Genomic DNA, 18,892 nt, shown 5'->3' on the forward strand with positions numbered 1-18,892 from the left:
TTATTCTCACCTGGTATTTTTAAAGCCACACCTGGGGTATTGTGTTCATGTCACTTTTGGATCCCCCTATCCAAAAGTGACATGAACAAATCAGAGAGTGGACAAGAGGGCTGCTGCAGCTGAAGGTACATGACCAGCAAAACCTAAAGGAATTGATCTTGTTTAGCCAGAAGATGAGAAAGGGAAGGGACAGAGCAGACCTCAGCTGTTTCCCACTCATCAAAGGCATACTGAGCAACCAGTGACAGACTCTTCTCAGAGACAAGCAGTGAGTACCCAGGAAGCAACAGTCACAAGTCACAGCAAGGGAAATTCCAGCTGAGCACAAAGGAACAGCATGCTCAGGAGCATAACAAACTGCAACTCAGCCTCAGAAAGATGGTGGAAGCGCCACTCTTGCAAATCAAAAATTTACCTGAATAATTCCCTGAGCAATCTGATCTGACTTTGAAGATGCTCTGCTCTGAGAAGCAACTTAAGTCAGGTGATCTCCAGAGCTCTCTTCTGACTGATTTTTTTCAAAGATTGCCAAAATAAAAAGAGAAATAATTGTCTTGGTGGATTGGGGTTGGGCTTTGGGTTACAGAGGGGAGGGGAAGGGAGGGGGGAGAAGGCAGCAATGTCAGGAAAATGCCTACATGAAACTTTTACACTCTGTCAGACATCAAGAAAATACTAATGGGAAGACAAACTCAGGCCACAGAGATAGGATCTGCAGTTCAGCACATGGACTTGCAGAAATAACAGTGTCACAATTTGGGGAATTTAAAGGAAGAAATTGACAAAGTACCTTAAAATAGTTCACAGAATCAGAAAATGGCTGAGGCTGGAAGAGACCTTCGGAGGCCATCGGGTCTCCTGCAATCCTCCTGCTCAAGAAGGGCCACCTAGGAGCTGACTTCCCAGGAGTATGTCCAGATGGCTCTGGAGTATCTCTAACGGCAGAGATATTCAATCCAATCCTACCTACTTAAAAGGACCATGAAGTCCTTCACTTCATTATCATTTTCAAGCCTAATGACATTTGCATTGATCAAACACACTTGGCTAAAATATTCTGGAGTGAATTAAGAGAAAATAAGTAGGAATGAATTAAACATCTGCAATGCAATTATGCCCAGTCACAGAACAAGCTCAGCTCAGGATATGAGCTGAAGAAGTACTTATGGCTTTAATCTTGACACAAGACAGCCATCAGTAAATGCCAAAAGCGTTAATTGATAAAGTCATGTACACAAGTCTGATGTTGTAAGCAATGGGCTGAGTAGCTTTATATAAGTTTCATATAAACTTAATTTTCATGGTTAGGTCTGCCAATAATTACCAGAAATGGATCATATTCCACAAAATGGATATCCAAGTATTTCGTATCTCTGCCATTACACTGCCACTGCTGTAACAACCAGCATTGTTTTCCACTCTTTTTCCCTGTAAGAATACCTTTGCGGTACATGTTTTCTTGCTGTTCTCACAATATAAAATTGAATCCCCAAATGCATTCCTTTTCTTTTGTCTTTTTCTGTAAGACAAGGTGATATGGGTCTGACAAGTAGAAAGTGGCTTTTCTGGCCAAGACCAAGAGATTGCCAGAAGAACAACCTCATGACTGCAGCCATTGCAAGAACAATGTAACACATGAAGCTTAAAGAGCAGACACCCAAGCTGCTAAGGTCAGAAACATATCTGATGTCACTTCCATGACACTTGAAAAAAATAAAACCCTCAATTCCATTTAGTATTCTTGGCACAAGACAATCAGAACCTAGGGCCTCTAGAGAGCACAGCTGGACTGATGTTACTAGGACATTTTCATGACCATTTGTGAAAATTTTTCTTTGATGTATTCACTACTAACATAACAGTAAGACAATGGTTCTCCTCACTAGTTCACAGCGGGAGAATAAAGATTAAGAAAACGAAAAATTCAGTCCCTACTACTAGAAAAATCAAAAGAATAATTGCTATTAAGTTCACCAAACCCTAGTTAATAACGCTCAAATCCTGAGAGAATGGAGTAGAATTTTCAAAAGGAAGGAACAGAAAGGAAAACAAAATTAGAAGGGCTTGGGGAAGGGTAGATGAAAGGATGTCATACTGTATATTGTTAGATTCCACTTAAATTGTGAACAAGGATTTTTGGTCCTGAGGGGATGATGGAAATGTACTTCCTAGCAGAGTACCTTCTATTCACTCACTTTCAGAACAAAAGCCCAGATAATCAAACCACAGAGGCTAGCCAGGGGGAGGCAAAAACCTGTGCATTCACAGAGACAACTAAACAGCTAAGACATTGTCCTCCTTCCACCCTCACCCCCAAAGAAAAACTTAAGCTGAACATAACCTCAAGAACCACTGCAGTGCTGAATTAGGACTCAGACCAGACCCTGCATGAGGAGCTCAGATGTCTGGTGGGAACAGACCAATATTAAACCCACCTGTTTCACTGTCTGCCTTTTTGCTGCTGTATTTGACCAGGACTTCAGAAATCAACATTTACAATATTCACACAAACATGAGATTAGACAGAAAAAAACACTTGCTGTTAATACTGGAGTTTTTTTAGAAGGGCAGAGCCAGCTTCTGTGCCTAGCTGTTAGCAACAATGACAGGAAAAAGCTTCCAGATGACTATGAGCTGCTGATTCAGAAGTTTGCCTTAGAAGGAAGAAAACTCTCAGGCGTGGTTAGAGTCTGCTCCTGTGAGAAAACACCAATTCAGTCTGAGTTCCAAGTACGCATAAAAAGCTTAAAATGAGGCACCATCAGGAATCTGAAAGAATTATATTGGACTAGCACTCCCCACTCATTCCACTGTAACTCTTCTCATTTTCTCTCTCCCCAAGGAAATTACAGCAGTTGATATAAATAAATGAAGATCTAATCTGCTGCTATAGTCTCGTAACAGTAGCATTAGCATTGCATTTTGCAGAGTACTACCACTCTAGGGAATTTATTTTTTGTTCTTAGCACTGCCAGTTTCAAAGCTTTCAAAATCCCACAAGCTACATTTCCTCAGGTGCTACTGAATATGGATTATTTCAGTAAAATTTTATCTAAATTGTACCTTATTTTAGTTTTCACTATCCACATTTCCTGCTCCCATAAAATGTCTATTACTGATGACCTATATCAGAGAGATTTTTAAACTTTTAGCCCTAGATAAAGGACTAGCAGACATGGATCATGTTTCCAAAAGTACCAGCAAGTCTCTTGAATGGCCCTACTACTGCAGACGAGAATGAGAAAAATGTAGGAGACTTTGTCCTAAATCAAAAAGCACCATCACCATATAATTACAAATTGATGCACAAGAAACAGGTAAAGGCACAGAAATGAAAACCATTTAAAAAGTGAGTACTGCTAAGTTACCAGCAGGAAAATGCTTGTCAGACTCGAATTTCATGCTGCTGTTTACAGCTTTGAAAGAGACTAAACTTCTTATTCCCACTCACTTGGGCATGTCTGCCCTTTCTTCAGAGGGGCCAATGAAACTCAGGGCAGAAAAGATCAGAGAAGACAGAATTCTTCTCAGGGTTTTAGTGAGCTGTCCCTTAGCTTCTTCAAGTAATGCAAAATCCATATGCTGGGGAAGAAGCACAGAGGCATCCAAATTTGAAACAGTTATGCTGGTGCTTTGCACATCTCTTTTAAGAGACAGGATGTACAGGTCCTCTATATTACCTGTAACACAACATAATTCATACGTGGGATGTAGACTTTTGGTTCTTTTCCTGTGACAACAGATAACGAACCTGCTTCTCATGGAACTATTTCAAGGGGGATAAGCAAGCTATAAAAAAAAGAAGCAAAAAGTAAGAAAGCTCACCTCATACACACATGTATATTTGGGTGTCATTGCATATATATATATATACACGTGTGTATATACATATATGTATAAAAAAATCACAACCATGAACACGGGCCTTGTTATATATTACATTTTTTGTATGAAAAGTGTTTGGCAGAACACAACCAAAATTTTTTCATACCTGCTTCTAGACCTTTTGTGGTGCCAAGACTGCTCTACATATCTTCCTTTTAAAAGAAGTTCCCCCTGCTATATTTTCAATTTTTAAAAATTACTGATAATTTACAATTTCATTATAATTTCATGCTGTCTGCATTTCCTGCAGGTAGAAAACCCACACAGTTGCTTTCAAGTCTTCTTATGGCTAGAGTACCTACTAATCAGATGGGAAACAAGGGTAAGGACACAACTATGGAGGAGGAAAATACTTTTTCCTATTCAAAAAGCATAAAGAAACAAACAAACAAGGAAGGAGCAAGGCAATACAGCTTGTTTGAGACGGGCAATATCAGAGGGATCAAAGGAAAAACACAGAATCTAACATATAGCAAAGCACACCTTTCCTTTTCCTTCCTTAAACAATTGAGAAATAAACTACCATCAATTAGTCAAGTATTTCCATCTCTTTGTCATTCCTTATCTGTCAGGCAGGTACCTTCATGTTGATGAATCTAGGTTTTTAGTATAGAATTCCCACTGAGTACAGCTTGAAAAACTGCTGTAATGATCATCTGCTGACTTCCTCAGCAGGTATGTTCCCACCCCCTTGTTCTTGTGCTAACATCAGTACTCCTAACAGCAGTGGTCTGATTCAGTAGCTACAGCAGTAAAACCCCATACGAATCATCATGAGTAATTCAATAAAGTATTGTCATTTACATATTTCAACCGGATTCTGTAGGGGTCAGATGGTTGCCAGCACAGCCCAGGGTAAGTACAGGATGTCCCCTCAAGGGCTTACTGCCTTGTTTGTACCTCGACCTGCACCCCCAGTCAGAGTGGCTGCCTACTTGTAGCAGCTCTCACTGTCACTAACTAGAGAAGCTCTTCTCTCCAAGGCAGTTAACCAGGGTGTCAGGTTAGGATGACAAAGAAATGAGCAGTCACCCTTGCAAGATACTAACCTCTCATTCCTGTCTTTCAAAGAAAAAACCTAAAGTAAGAACTGGGGAAGTTCTCTCTGAGATGTGTTTGGGAAAACTTTTGGCTAAGAAAAAAATTTGCCTACAAGGTAACTACACAACATTTTATCTTCTGTTTTATAACAAACTCTTGGGCACAAATTATGGGTTTTTTTCTTCAATATTTAAAAAATTCAAAGAGGGCTCACAGCACTGTGACATTAAGAAGTTTTCTTTGAAAACAGACATCTTTTTTCATACTAGCCAGAACACCCAGTACTCTTTACATACTAGCCTGTCCTCTTTAAGACTGTTTTTCAAGAGGCTGAAACTGGCACAAAAAAGAGCTTAAAAGTTTTCCATCTCAGCCTGAGAATCAAACAGGTGTATCCAAAAGACTTTTTAACAACAGAAGCTTTGTTCCTCAGTAAGAAGTGTGCCTGTCTCATTAACTGGAAAAAATAAAGCTATGACACAGCAGACTGGAGAAATACAAATTGCTTCTAGTACATAAATTTCAAAGCCAAAAATTAGTATTCCCATTCCCTAAATTCCTAATCTTAGGAGCAGCCAACTCTGTGCGGGGCAATTTTAAATGCTTACAGAAGCATCACCAGGAACAATCCATCAACATTTTTACAGCTGCCTTTTTGCAAAGCAGAAAGGTCATAAGAGTAAAATTATTAATGAACAAAAGCAACTTAGAAATCCTCGCTGAGGATTTCTATGGCAAGGAAAATATTACTATTACATTACAAAGAAATCAACAAGTTTATCTGAGCATATCAGACGTGCCACTAAACTTCAGATCTCCCGTGATGTTCTATGAAGAACACAAAGCCTGCAAAATTCAAAGTCTCCTGAGTCAGAGTTCCACTCCACCAGAATTTAGCTTCAGTGTGGGTCCTTTTGGGCTTATGCATTACTGTGCAGATGTCTAAAAACTTCCCCCAAGGGCTTATAGGAATGCAGAAGAGAAGGGAGACAGGCAATGGAGCTGGCAGGATGCACCAGGAATGGGGGAAGAGGCAATCAGAACAAGAAGGGTTAAAGAAAATTCATAGCTCCTGCTGTCAAGACCTGGAGTCTGAAGAAACATTTTCAGTATGACCCTCCCAATGTCAATTACAAAAAACAATGAGGAAAAAATTAATAAATCATTTCATTGCCAGATAACTCTCATGTAGGAACTTTATATGTATATAAACATAATATTATGCATATAGCTGGAATTTAAACTGTTGTTTAGATAAAGCAATAAACAAAATACAGTCTCATCAGTAATTCTTGGAAGAAACCAAATTTAAGACAAAGTAAGACATTAATTATCTTTTTATCCAAGCACAGCAACATATTTGCACACTGAATGCTTTTCATATATTAAGAAATGCTGACTGCAATAAGCTAGTATTCATTAAGAAGTCATCTGTGCACAGGAAACTCACAATATATTCTCTAAAAGAATAATTCCCTTTCTTCTTGCTAGTTCTTAAACATAGACATTGATAAGCACTACTTCCCATGAAAAATGACCTTCAAATTAGATGACACAAAGAACACCACCAAAGAAAAGTTTTCTTTCTTTACAAAGGTAATATAACAACCATACAAGACCCCTGGCACCTATACAGCTAACCTTGTTCTTGGAAGAGTAACATTCATGTAACAATTCTGTCCTGCGAAAAGCTGGCTTGTCCCTAACCAGGGCTATTTAGAACACAGATTTCAACACAATGAGGGCTGTAACTTTATAGGGAGTTGGAGCAGCCCTGCAGCACCGTGAGCAGTGCATTCCTGAAACTCTCCTATACCAGTGTAATGTCAACAGAAGAGGCTGAGTGGTGATGTAATGTCTGAGGGCATGCCAGAGTCAAGACACTTTTTGTTTGATTCACAGGGTACAAGTTATTTCTCCCCACCCCCGCCTTTTTTAAACAGGCAATAAGCAGTTGATTTTACAGCCACAAGCGTTATAAAGCCCCACATTATCTACACAGGGAAAAAAGGAATGAACCAATAGCATTCATCATTGTGACACAGGCAACAATTCTTGAGCAAGAAAAACTTTTGGACTATTTTCGTTTGGAGGGTGGTTGTGTTTTGCAGTTTCTTTCTGGGCCTTTGTTTTGCTGTTGCCCATCACTATGGCTTCTGAGGCTCCTACACTTAAAAATACATTTGGGTATCTGAAGTCCTGCAACACTTTCTGTACCCTCAAATACAAAAAGATATTTTCTATACCTGTCTAGCAACTAAAAATCCTTAATATTTAATCAACACTTCCCAAATTCTAATGCTACAAGAATAGAAATTCCCCCAGCACCATGACATGACAAAAGATTCTCACACATTTAATATTTGTATGTAATCAAACACTTGTGCACTCTAGAGTAAAGTCAATGGGACTTAGATGCATAAATAAAAATGTTTTTTAAAATTCTGGACCTGAATGCTCAGAAGGATGGATAAATTACATTCTCACACAAATCTCTACAGCCAACAAAGGCAGTGGGAAGCTGAGAACCATGCTTGATCCATCTACCCTACCTTACCCTTCCTCTCTTCCACTGTATGACTCAAGTGAGCTCCTAGATAATGAAAATGCCATACAATTTTGAACCCATTTATCTACCAACATCAGAGCTCTTCAAAGAATAGAAAAATTGGTGTCATGTGAATGAGGTCATTACAACAATGACATGGACAAAAGACTAAAGTTCTTAGAGGAGCAAATGAAGGTAGTTATAAATGGATGCAAATAAAATATCAGCTAAACAATGCCTCTCAAGCTTTAGCAGTTGCAAGAAACAAGAAAAGCATGACTGGCATTTCTAGGAAAAATGCTCATGTGTATATATATATATATGTGTGTGTATATATATATATTCACTGACTTTGATATCAGGCTGACGAGGACTAGGACAATAATGGTTTTGGAGGAAAACAATAGTTTGCGAGGCCACAAAGAGAAACGAAACTGTTCATCCTCTAAGATCCCTGTCATTTAGCTTGTGCTGCAACCCACACATCCAAAATACCTGCAATAAGCATTTCAGAATGTGTTCTTTAAACTTAAAAAAAAACCAAAACCAAAAATCATTGCAGTTAACAAGTGAATCTTTTTGCATTTTTTACCTAAAAGCATTAATGATATATCATTCTTAGCTAAGAGGCTTCACCCTACTTGCATCACAGATGCCCCAGTGAAAGGAGGTGATACACAGACCACAGCACACCTGCTGGTAGCAGGCTTCTCTCAAGAGTGACACATCAGGAGTTCTGGCTCCAAGTCCTTCTGAGTACCTATCACAATCTGTGAGTACTGAAAAAACAATACTGAGAAAATATTAGTATAAAGTCTAATCCCCATTAATAGACAAACCAATCAAAATGTTCCCCAGCTAGTACTCTGTGTTTTATTTCTGCAAAGAAATTTTATCAATTTAAAACACATATCTTGTCAAAGTAAAAACAACACTTCTGGTCATTTTGGGAACTTAAGTATTTGGCTTCTTAAGATATAAGGGCAATCTCCAAGAGAACTCTTAAGCTGCGTGCTTGCAGCTCAGGATCTGCTAATTTCTGCCACACTAGAATCCAACCATTCCATACGGAACAGGGTGTTATTTGCATTTACTGTAGATTTTGACCACTATGTTAAATTTAAAAAGGCTAACCCAAAGCTAACAGATATAGGGTTTTAAAGCCTGATGGTCATAATTTAAAAGAAAACTTCCTGTGAGCAAGCCATTTGCTATGTACAAACTTCAGAGTAAATTAGCAAAGGCTATAGTTCTGTGAGGAGCTGAGTCTCACAGAGCTGAAAGGCCATGTCTCCATCTTTCACTTGTCCTCTGATCCCTTCCCTGTATCACATCCAAATGTTTGTCAGAGCTCTCTGAGTGTCAGTACAAGTCATTAACCCAGGAAAAGAAGTAAATGCTGCTGCCAAGTTAGGAAGTTGTATCGGTGAAAGGTTTTACATCACCTCTGTTGGATAAGAAAAGCCTCTCCCTTTCAGCAGTTCACTTTTTTGCCCATGCAATTGCATTCTGAGCACTGATGAGTTAAGGATAATCCTTTCTTATTAGAGTTAAAATACGGAATAGAAATGCAATTTCATGAGATGAACTACCTGTGCAGACAACACATAATAGTTTTTGAACACAGGAGACTCCCATTTTTAATTTACTATGCTCTGTAAAGAAGGTAAAACCTAACTAATTAAGACAGCTTAAAAGAGAAAAAAATATCAAGTTGGCAGTTCAATAAAGATGAAAAGAAAAACTGAAGACAGAGAAAACCAGAGGTGCAATGTGAAAAAATTGCTGGAGAAGCCTTCCTACCACAAGTGCCACTCACAATTTGAAAGCAACCTTCTTATCCACAAGTCCCTTCAAACGAGCCTTAGCCCACACAAAATTTTGATCCTATGAGGAAATACAAGCAAGGTATTCTGTGAAGCTGACTCTGCATGGACCTGAAATGAAAGACATTCTTTATAAAGACTAAGAACTGCAATATTAAAAGGGAGACGGGACTGGAGCCAAGTTAAATTTGATACAGGATTATTTCTTCTTTTGATGAATTCTGATTTGTGGGGTGAAGACTTGTATACATTATGCAAAAGCATACTAGTTTATAAAAAGGCAAAACTCAAAAAACATTGTAATTTTTTTATTCACCTTGTCTATTTTACAGTAGGTTCCAACTCTAACCTTCTTTTCTAGATATACCTGCAATTGGAATTGGGTTCACTGTAGAAGGGAACTGAGGGCTATCTCTAGTGTTGACAGCCTTAGTCACTGAATTTGAACATGACTGGACGGTTTCAGACATAGAGTTGGAGCACACATTGGCATTTTCTGAATTCATACTTTTTCCTTCCAATTAGAAGATGGGTACAAGCCTGTGTCTAAATGTCAAATTTCACATCTCTTTAACATTCCATATTAAACTTCATCTCTCCTATCAGCTTTGCATAGCTTTATGAGAAAATATAATTGTCTTTTGCTCTGATTCCCAATTCATTAGCAGCATTATGTGCTGCTACTTACCTGAACACAAAGTCTGTCAAGCCACAAGAATATAAAGTTTTTAAAATATGCAGGCTCCTGAAGTATTGCATCAGCCGGATACAGAACAGACATACTCTTCCCACTGAAATAATAACATCCTCACAAGAAAATGGCTTAGAAAGCAGAGCAACATATACTAAGACTTTTCCCTACATCTTCAGTAACAGATGAGAAGCTAGATTACATGTCAGAGTGTACACAGGTCTACACTGAGTTCCAGAGGAGAAAAGAGTGTTATCTTTAGGCAGATGAAATAATCGACCACAAATTGTCAGTGGTTTTCTTCTTATACAATACATGTGTTTTCCCATTCTTTATAGTAAGCCACTCAATTGTTTCAAGAGTTTCATTAACACATTTTCACATTCCTGTCAAAAACTATGCAGAACTAAGGAGCAGTGCTCAAGTTCAGTGACATGAATGTATTTCCTACTTGCAATCTGAAAGAAGCTCAACTCTGCCTCCTGCAGCAGCAACATCAGAATTAGTGATGAAATTCTGACTGCAGGAAGTTTGCTGATGAGAGTTAAGAAATTTTCAGATCCTTGCTGGATACTATCATAGCTTGAAAATACATCTTTTGTCCTTAAACAGTGCCAGTGGTTATTAAACACAGCTGTCCAAAGACAATATCTGGCTCTAGAATCATATGAACTTCTGTTAGCCCCTTCATGTGGGACTTATTTCTTTGTGATTAGTAGTAGGAACAGAGCCCTGCCTCAGGGAAGTAACAGACTATTCCTTCCTAACCAGCTGCCACCATCACTTACAGAACACTGACCTACAAAGACCTATCCTACCTGATCCAGTGGTAGAGCATTACAAGAGAAACATTATAATTTGAATTAAGAATCAATAACTCTATAAATACAAAATATTTACATTTTGTGGAATTGCCTCTACTCCACACAGTAACAATATTGAAAAAAAAAAAAAAAAAGCATGAAATGCATGGAAGATGCTTCCTTATCATATGTAGATGAGTTGACAACATTGTATTAATTTGACCTAAAAAGTCTCTGCAAATATTTTCTTCTGAATATAATCTTCTCAGTAAGTATTATATCACATCAAACACCAAAAAACTTATCATGTGTTTTGGTATACGTTTTCCTTCTTTCACAGCCCACATTGCAAAACAGTTCTGAATAAGCCTATACGTGTTCTGCTTCCTGTTTTATCTCCTGAATCAGAAAAAAAGCCATTCTTACAGAGGTGCTCTCAAAGTCACGGAAACTCTGGAGACTCAGGGCAGCATTGCTTGCTTATTACCTGATCACGATCACCTGCAAAACAGCAGCTCTTCATAGTACAGGAGTTGAAGTAGCCTTGGTTGTCAAACTGGAAGACAGGCAGGCGGCAGTGGATGTCATAGAGCACCGGGGGAAGGCGCCGCCGCAGCGCCAGCAGTTGGGTGCCATTACTGTTGAACCGGACGCTCATGGCACTCTGAAGGGAGAGGTTTCCACCATAGCGGAGCAGGGAACTGGGAAAAGACAAGAGGGAGCAAGTGAGATGGGCTGTGCATATGAACTGAACTACCTGAAGTCAGAAGTCTCTTTAATGTTACTGAGGCATTTCAAACGAACAAACCCAGTAAACTATAACCTTATTTAGTTTCTGCTTCAAAGCACCAATTCATGAAAAAATTTAATACGACACCTGAATGACAAGCTATCAAAATGCTATGACTGTAAAGTCTTCAAAAGAGAAAAGTTAAAGACTGTGATTAGCTTTGATAATAAAAAATACATTTCCTGCATAGGAGCAAAGTTGGACAGAGCACTTAGCCTTAAAAGGGCTGTCCTTTTACTTCTGGGATGTCTGCCTTTGAGACTGACTCTACCAGCACTCAGCCCTTTTTGTTAGCTGGTTCTTGAATCCAGGCAGTTTTTTACCCCTGCTCTGGCACCAGCTGGCATTTTCTCCAAATGCAGATAGGCTGACCATTCTCTCACTTCTGCTTCTATTTATATCTCTACAGGGCATCAGAGGATGTTTAAACTCTACAATCAGTTCCAGATGTCTTAAATAAAAGGACATCTTACTAACAAGTTGTTGCAAGAAATGCTAAAATAAGTCACTTAGCTAATCTCAAACTAGCTTCATCTAAAAACACTGCCAAGCAGGCAAGACAATTATGCAATCACATGACATTATTACCTAAAACTCTAATGTGGGAGAATTAGCTGGTTTCCTTGTCCCATATAAAGCTGTATGTTCAGAGCTGGAATATTTGTATCCATTCTTATTGACATACACAAGACAAAACCAGAGGTTCACAACTTTCCAGGCTCTCTCTTTAAAAAAGTAACAGAAATTGAATTTGTTCCATAAAGGAACCTAAAGTTAATCAAAGCACAACTTAAATGCAACTTGTAGAGATTTTCTTTTCAAAGACTTCATTCAGTCCATGTAATTAAAATTATTATGTGTATGGAAAGCAAGACAAAGATGGAAGACATTTTATCCCTTTTTTTTTGTTCAGTGATCACTGAAACCTCCCTAAGCAGTACTAGAGCTCAACCTTTTGTTAACAATTGTTTTGAGCAATAACCATCAAAACTTGTTGAGAACTGTGACTTTTATGCCCCTTCCAGACCAGAAAAAGGCATGCCAACTCAGAATTTGCAAATTCTAGAAGGAAGTTTATTCATAGATTTTAACGCATAATACTTTCTGATGTAGTCCTTTGCCCCAACAATTGTGAAAAATGAGTCACTCCACATGGATGGGAAGCCACATTCCATGCAGGTCGAAGCATGCATCATTGCCTGAGATACCATAAAGTTTAAAAAAAAAAAGCATTGTTCTTAAGCCAGAGTTAAACAAAACCAATACAAAAGACTCTACATAATGGATGCCCTAGAAATACACTGTTCTCACATACATGCACTTGGTGAACTGAACAGTCAAAGCCAGGATCCACAAAGGCACCAGTAGTCATATTTTCAAAGCCAACTAACTACTACATTCTTCAAGAGGGGCACCAAAACTTCAGAATACTTCTATTAGCATGAACAGTCCTGGTGTCTCATGTTCTCCTTCATGGCAAAGTTGCTGACCTTTTCTTAATAGTGTTCAAGGTATTAAGTTAAAACATGAGAGAATTTAATACTAGAAACTGTTAACTTAGAGACAAGGATTTAGGATCATTAGCCCTAGTTTCTGTAAACTGTTGTTGTTCAAGACCAATAAAGTACTCAGAGAGCTCAAAATATTCAGTCAGGCATTAAAAATTGAAACAAAACAAGAAAACCAAAACACACACAATGTTTTTGCCTCCCCCTCTTCTGATAGGTCTGAGTAAGCCAAATATTTTTCCACGGAATTTTCCACTTCCTTAAAAAAAGACAAACAAATAAACTAAAACTTCATAAATCTCCCAAAACCCTAACCCAAACAAGACCTCAACAGAAAAAAACAGGCAGAAGAAACAATCCCAGATATTTTGGCTAAGACAAATCTATTTTAATAAAAATACATTAATTGATCAACAGAAATAAGAAGTTAATAACAAATACATACCAACCAGACTTAATGCTCTCCTCGTTACCAGTTCTCCTCCTTGATCCAAACCACAACACAGAATCCTCTCCTCCCTACAAGTGAATGAGCCTACCAGATGCCCCATCCTTTCAAGTCTTCAAGTAAAGTTTCCATGGTTACTATTATAATGCCCTGCCTGAAATCATTTGAGATAGTATTTTATAGCAATAGGACTGCAGTGTTAAAGTAGCTTCCATTCTGCTTATAGATGTTTCATTAAGCTACTATGGCAGTCAAAGGCACCAAAGCAAACACCTCTTGGAATTGAATTCTGTATTGTGTTGCAGTAACTTCAATGTAACAAAGCTCTAAAAGAATATTTCACTTCAGCAATTAAAGGAGTTAAGAGAGATTAGAAGTTCAGAAAAGATTATCAGATACACACATGAAAAGTCTACAATTAAGGAGCTACATAGTTAATGCTCCTCAAAATATCCATAGCTTTGCCTACCTCAGACCCTCACTCCACACAATTCAGCCACACATGTAATGGAAATACAGTTCCTGCTGCAGATTTTTTAACATTTGGCTCAAACAAAAAAAAAGAAAAACAAACAAAAAAACCAAACCCCACACTAACAAAAAAATGCAGTGAGCTAGTTTGCCTGTTACAGAAATAAATACTAAAATAGCTGTTTGCCATTAATTTATAATGTAAGAGTGATAACTTTCCCCACCTGCCTCAATTGTGGCCCCAAAAGTCAGACACTATAGCTCCAAGTGCAGCATTTTGCTGTACTAATCACAAGACAGCGGTTTTCTGTTTTCCCCACCCTGCTGTGCCCTGATTGCTTCCTCTCTGCCTCTTGGAAAGGATTTGTTAAATTAACTGCACAGTGTTTTCCTTTAACAAACTCCTTTAACTCCTTTAACAAAAGAGGCAGCAGGTAGTCAGGTGGGGATAAGGGGAACAAACTGCCACAAGACCCCACCAAACATCCTTTTCCTGATCCAAACAGAGGAAAAATATTTGCTCCCTCTCTCTCCTCCTAGGACAAAACATACATGTTCACAAATAAGCGGGGGAGATATGTATGGAGGGAGTACAGCTCATGGCTCTATCTTGGTGGCAAAAAACTTGCTCACCTAGTTCACAAATAGAGGACATATAAAGGATTTGCTAAATCTCTCTTCCTCTGCCTCATCCTGCAGGCAGTGCACATGGTTACAGTATTGGGAACTGAGGAACCCTAAGACTTTGGTATCTTCCATCATAAAATTCTGTTGATTATAGAATAACTACACTGGTTTTAGGAGAAAAATAACAATTGCCTGAGATGCCTTCTAGAGTATCCATATCCATTAAAATTGCAGGAAGAAAACCAGTCAGCCCTCTCCAAGAAAGAAGCCAGCAGAAGTTATTTTTTACAGTATCAAACCACTACTAATACTCATTAGTACTAAAGAGGCTGTCTGAATCAAAAAGTTCTAAAGATCTTCAAACTAATCAGAATCAGAGCTTTTGCACTTTCTTTTTTTGGGGGGTGGGGAGGGGAGAAGAAGAGAAGTGCTATGTTTAAGCATGTTCAAATTACTATCTCTGCTTTCCCAGTTGCACCAGGGTGTTGCTGTGTACCTTTAGTCACTGCTACTTTTGGATTTTTTCACACAGGATTATGTGGAGCAGTGTAGACATGTTTGGATAGGTTGTTCATGTTAGAACTGCCACTTCTGCCTGCCCCTTACTGCATGCACTAACAAAGGAATTTCAGAGGCAACACCTTGTTTCAGTTACTAAAAAGTTTACTGATGCATCACACCAGAAGCAATACTCTCATCTTGAAGACACAAACCATGACAGCTAGTGAGAAATCTGAAGGCAATCCTGAAAGGACACTTCTGAACAAGATGAATGTCCTTTCTGCCAGAGGCATTATTTTTATGAATCCAGAGCCAGACTGCTTGGATTTACTCTGCTTCCAAATTTGGCTCACCCAGACAGCTGTGGAATGCTGATGTTGCCTACCAGCTCTGGAAGCAATATAGAGAGACACATGCACTTTCTGAGTTTTTTAAAAAGTCATATTGTATGATTAAGAGAAATATTTAGTCCACAGATGGAACATCGCAATCCAAACACACATGCTGGAGCTGGAGGGAGGCTGAGGAGGGAGAGAATGGACTATTATCTGCAATATGGTCATTTCCGTAGCTGGATATGCTGCACACAGGCAGCCGGCAAGGGCTAACTAAATACCAGCTCAGCCAAACAATGGAAGGCTTTCAATCCACCAGTAGCACCACTAATGTAAATTAATCCATTTCTACTGGAAGTTAGTGGGGTAAGGGACGAGGTAGTATCATTGCATTGCAGTACAGACACTGTCCTTGGGAAACGGGCATCATTTAAGAGGGAAAAGAAAGGAATTAAGCAAGGAAAAAGTGTTGGTATCATAAACAGCAGTGAGTGAGACTAACTGAATGAAAGAATGACCTTAAAAGGAAAGAATGAACTGAATGCTCGTAACTAATACACACCATTGCATACAACTCTGTTTGTCAGCAATTCTGTAACCACAAAATTGAAAAATTTTTAACTGTGCAAAAAGGACTGGAATGAAACTTAGCAAATAGAATTTTGGTCTGGAAATCTGCAGAAAAGTTTGGGGGTTTATTTAAAAGAAAATTACTGTGTGTTTTAAAAGACACAATTCATATATTGTCTGAAGAAAACACTTAGAGCCAACTTAGCCAATAACAGAAAAGTCAGCACAATAGCAATAATCATGCAGATCTTTTTAAAATAGATTATGAGTCTCAGAAATTTCAAGATAGTTTCTTTGAAAAGCAGATGAATTGTGTCAAAGTGGATGGCATTTCACTGTAAGTATTATAAGTGTTAACAAATGTGAAGGAAGTCCATCAGTGTCTTAAAAGGTATACAAGCCATACTCAAGATTTTATTATTTTTTAGTAACAAGCTCATTTTTCTAAATTCTATCATCACTGCTTCTGATTATCTCACTACCTTTAAAAGAACTGTCTCCAAGAATCCTTACCAGGAAACAAGGGGTATTTATTTGGACATTAAACAATAACCAGATAAAATAAAGGCTGCATATTGTTAGTAAAATTAAACATCTTTGCTTTCCTTCAAAAAGAAAGAACAACTAAAATGAATTCCATGTACCAAGATAAGAAAAGCACAGAATTCAGGGTGAAGATTCTGCGTGTTCAAGAATGTGACATTTCTTTGCTGTTTACTGTTAGAGTTAGTAACATGTAAACTAGTACAGAAAGGAATCTCCCCATCATCAATGAACTTTCATGCATGGCAAACTCTAAGGTGAACTCTTGCCGTTCCCTTCAAACCATGAGGTTTATATAATATTTTAAATTTTTTTTAGTAAGTGAGATTCTCATCTGATAACTGACTTTAGAAACTAGAGCCCTAAAAACATCAAACATCACCCTTTATGTACCCAGAGCAACCTGAAAATGTAACAGCAAAGGCTCACCTGGTTTGGCCCTTATGACCTAACTGAATCACTGAATGAAAATGTGCCATCAGTGATCTCAGGCAGTTCTCCAGAAAGCATCATGTTCTCCTGTATTCTGCCTTTATTCACAGGAAAATAATTCAATAATTTCAGTATTTTGAAGAAGATGGCAAGAGCAGAGGCGTAAAGTATACTAAGCTCTCCCCCTCACCTGTATTGCTTTTATCCTTTCAGGATTTAAGGCTTACCTCTGCCATTACAAAGATTGAACAGCAGCAAATGACAACAAGCTAAAAAAATACCCGTTTGTTTGAATGTTTCACATCCCCCTCCAGCTCTAGCCAAAGTTTGTTTTGGTCTTATCACAGACCTGTTCCCAAACATTCTCCTGCCCTAGGCTTGCCCTCACTACAGATGTACGAGACAGCAGGCACAAGAGTGTCCTAGTCTCACTCTCTGCTTGGATCATGTAGGTGTTACTGTAATGTAAGCAATAAATGAAATCTAGAAGGCAGGCAATTCGTTTTTCAGGAAAAAAAACCCCAAACAACAAAAAACCCCAGCAAACCAACAAAATTTAGCCAGATTAAAAAAAAAAGAAACTACAGAATACAATGTAAAAAGCAACTGTCCAACACCCACAAGCAAACCAGCTGAAACACCTGATCATTTCAATCCTTTTCTAATTCCTAAATTCTCTGATTAGAGTCCATTATTCAGCCTGTTCAGAAATAGTATCTTGTAGGATGGAGTACAGACTGTGACAGAGAACACTGCTCAGCTAAATCCAGCAAAACACAAAGGAGCAGGTTCCATCAGATAACCAGACAGAGAAGATGCAAATACAGCCAGACATGGCATGGGAAGATGACCTTTAGGCCAAATGAAGGAACAGGACCTGCTCCCAAAGTGAAGCATTCACCAATGTGGTGAATAACACAATGTGGTGTTATAATACAAAGAACATGGATATCAGACAATATTACCTCAGAAAAATAATTAATGTAAAAGTCAGCAGTTCCTCCTGAAGAATGAATCCATTTTCACACTTAGTGTCTATGCAAAATCAGTCACATGTCAATACTGCAGTCCTTCGACACATTTTTTCCTACACTGTGCTGCAATTGTAGTCTCGCATTAGGAAAGCTGACTAACATCAGCCACAGACTTCTTTATACAATAATATATATATTCCTTTCTTTCTCTAGTGAAGCTGCATGAATTTTTAATCTGCAAAAGCTACACAAGCAGAAATTAAAGAAAATAGCAGCAACAAGAAAGTAGGCCTTTCTTTTTCCAGGAAAATTGGCAAGATCCAAAATGCACCTACAGTGGGAGAGTCCAGTCTCAAGTAAAGTTTTTGCCTCTAATAGCTAAAAGATAAATATAAATTTTCATATAAAGCTAAGTGAATGCAATTGCACACAACTTTGGACTCATCAGGTTTGTTCCACCACAGTTTCCCCTGGAGTGATGTTTCAAAGACTAATTCCTTTGTCTTTCAACAGGATTAAATTAACAGTTCAGATGTTCTCCTAGTAAATGCACTAAGAGGATCTCTACTTTGATTTTAGTCACTAATATTTTTTTATTGTTTTCCTCTTTTTTTCTTCTTTTTAATTTTTTTTTTAAACAAAAAAAGTTTCTCTTTTAATTCCCTCCACATTAAGTGGAGGTATAGAAGTGATTAGGGCAAGACTTAGATGATTACAGACCTATTCCCTTAGGAAAGCAGGCTAAAAAATCTCATTAAATCTGAACTTCTTTTGAACAACAGATTATACTTTTAAAATTTGCATAGCAAGGACAATACTTTGCACTTTAAACTCTTCCTTTACAGAGACCTGGGTGCTAAAGTATTTCAAAGCTAACAAAAACATTAAGCATCATGAGG

At 38.2% G+C, this 18,892-nt stretch overlaps 1 protein-coding gene across 1 annotated transcript in view; it reads right to left on the bottom strand.

Annotated features, from left to right (window-relative positions):
• The window catches only part of DCAF5 (DDB1 and CUL4 associated factor 5), a 70,293-nt gene that overhangs the window by 22,207 nt on the left and 29,194 nt on the right, over window positions 1–18,892 (bottom strand). Inside the window, exon 6 of the mRNA XM_085062148.1 lies at window positions 11,282–11,495. Within this exon, the coding sequence (XP_084918274.1) occupies window positions 11,282–11,495 (214 nt within the window). The remainder of the gene's footprint in view (window positions 1–11,281; window positions 11,496–18,892) is intronic.

The sequence above is a fragment of the Lichenostomus cassidix genome, chromosome 5 (assembly GCF_008360975.1).
Source record: "Lichenostomus cassidix isolate B80296 chromosome 5, HeHo_3.0, whole genome shotgun sequence".
NCBI classification, from domain to species: domain Eukaryota; kingdom Metazoa; phylum Chordata; class Aves; order Passeriformes; family Meliphagidae; genus Lichenostomus; species Lichenostomus cassidix.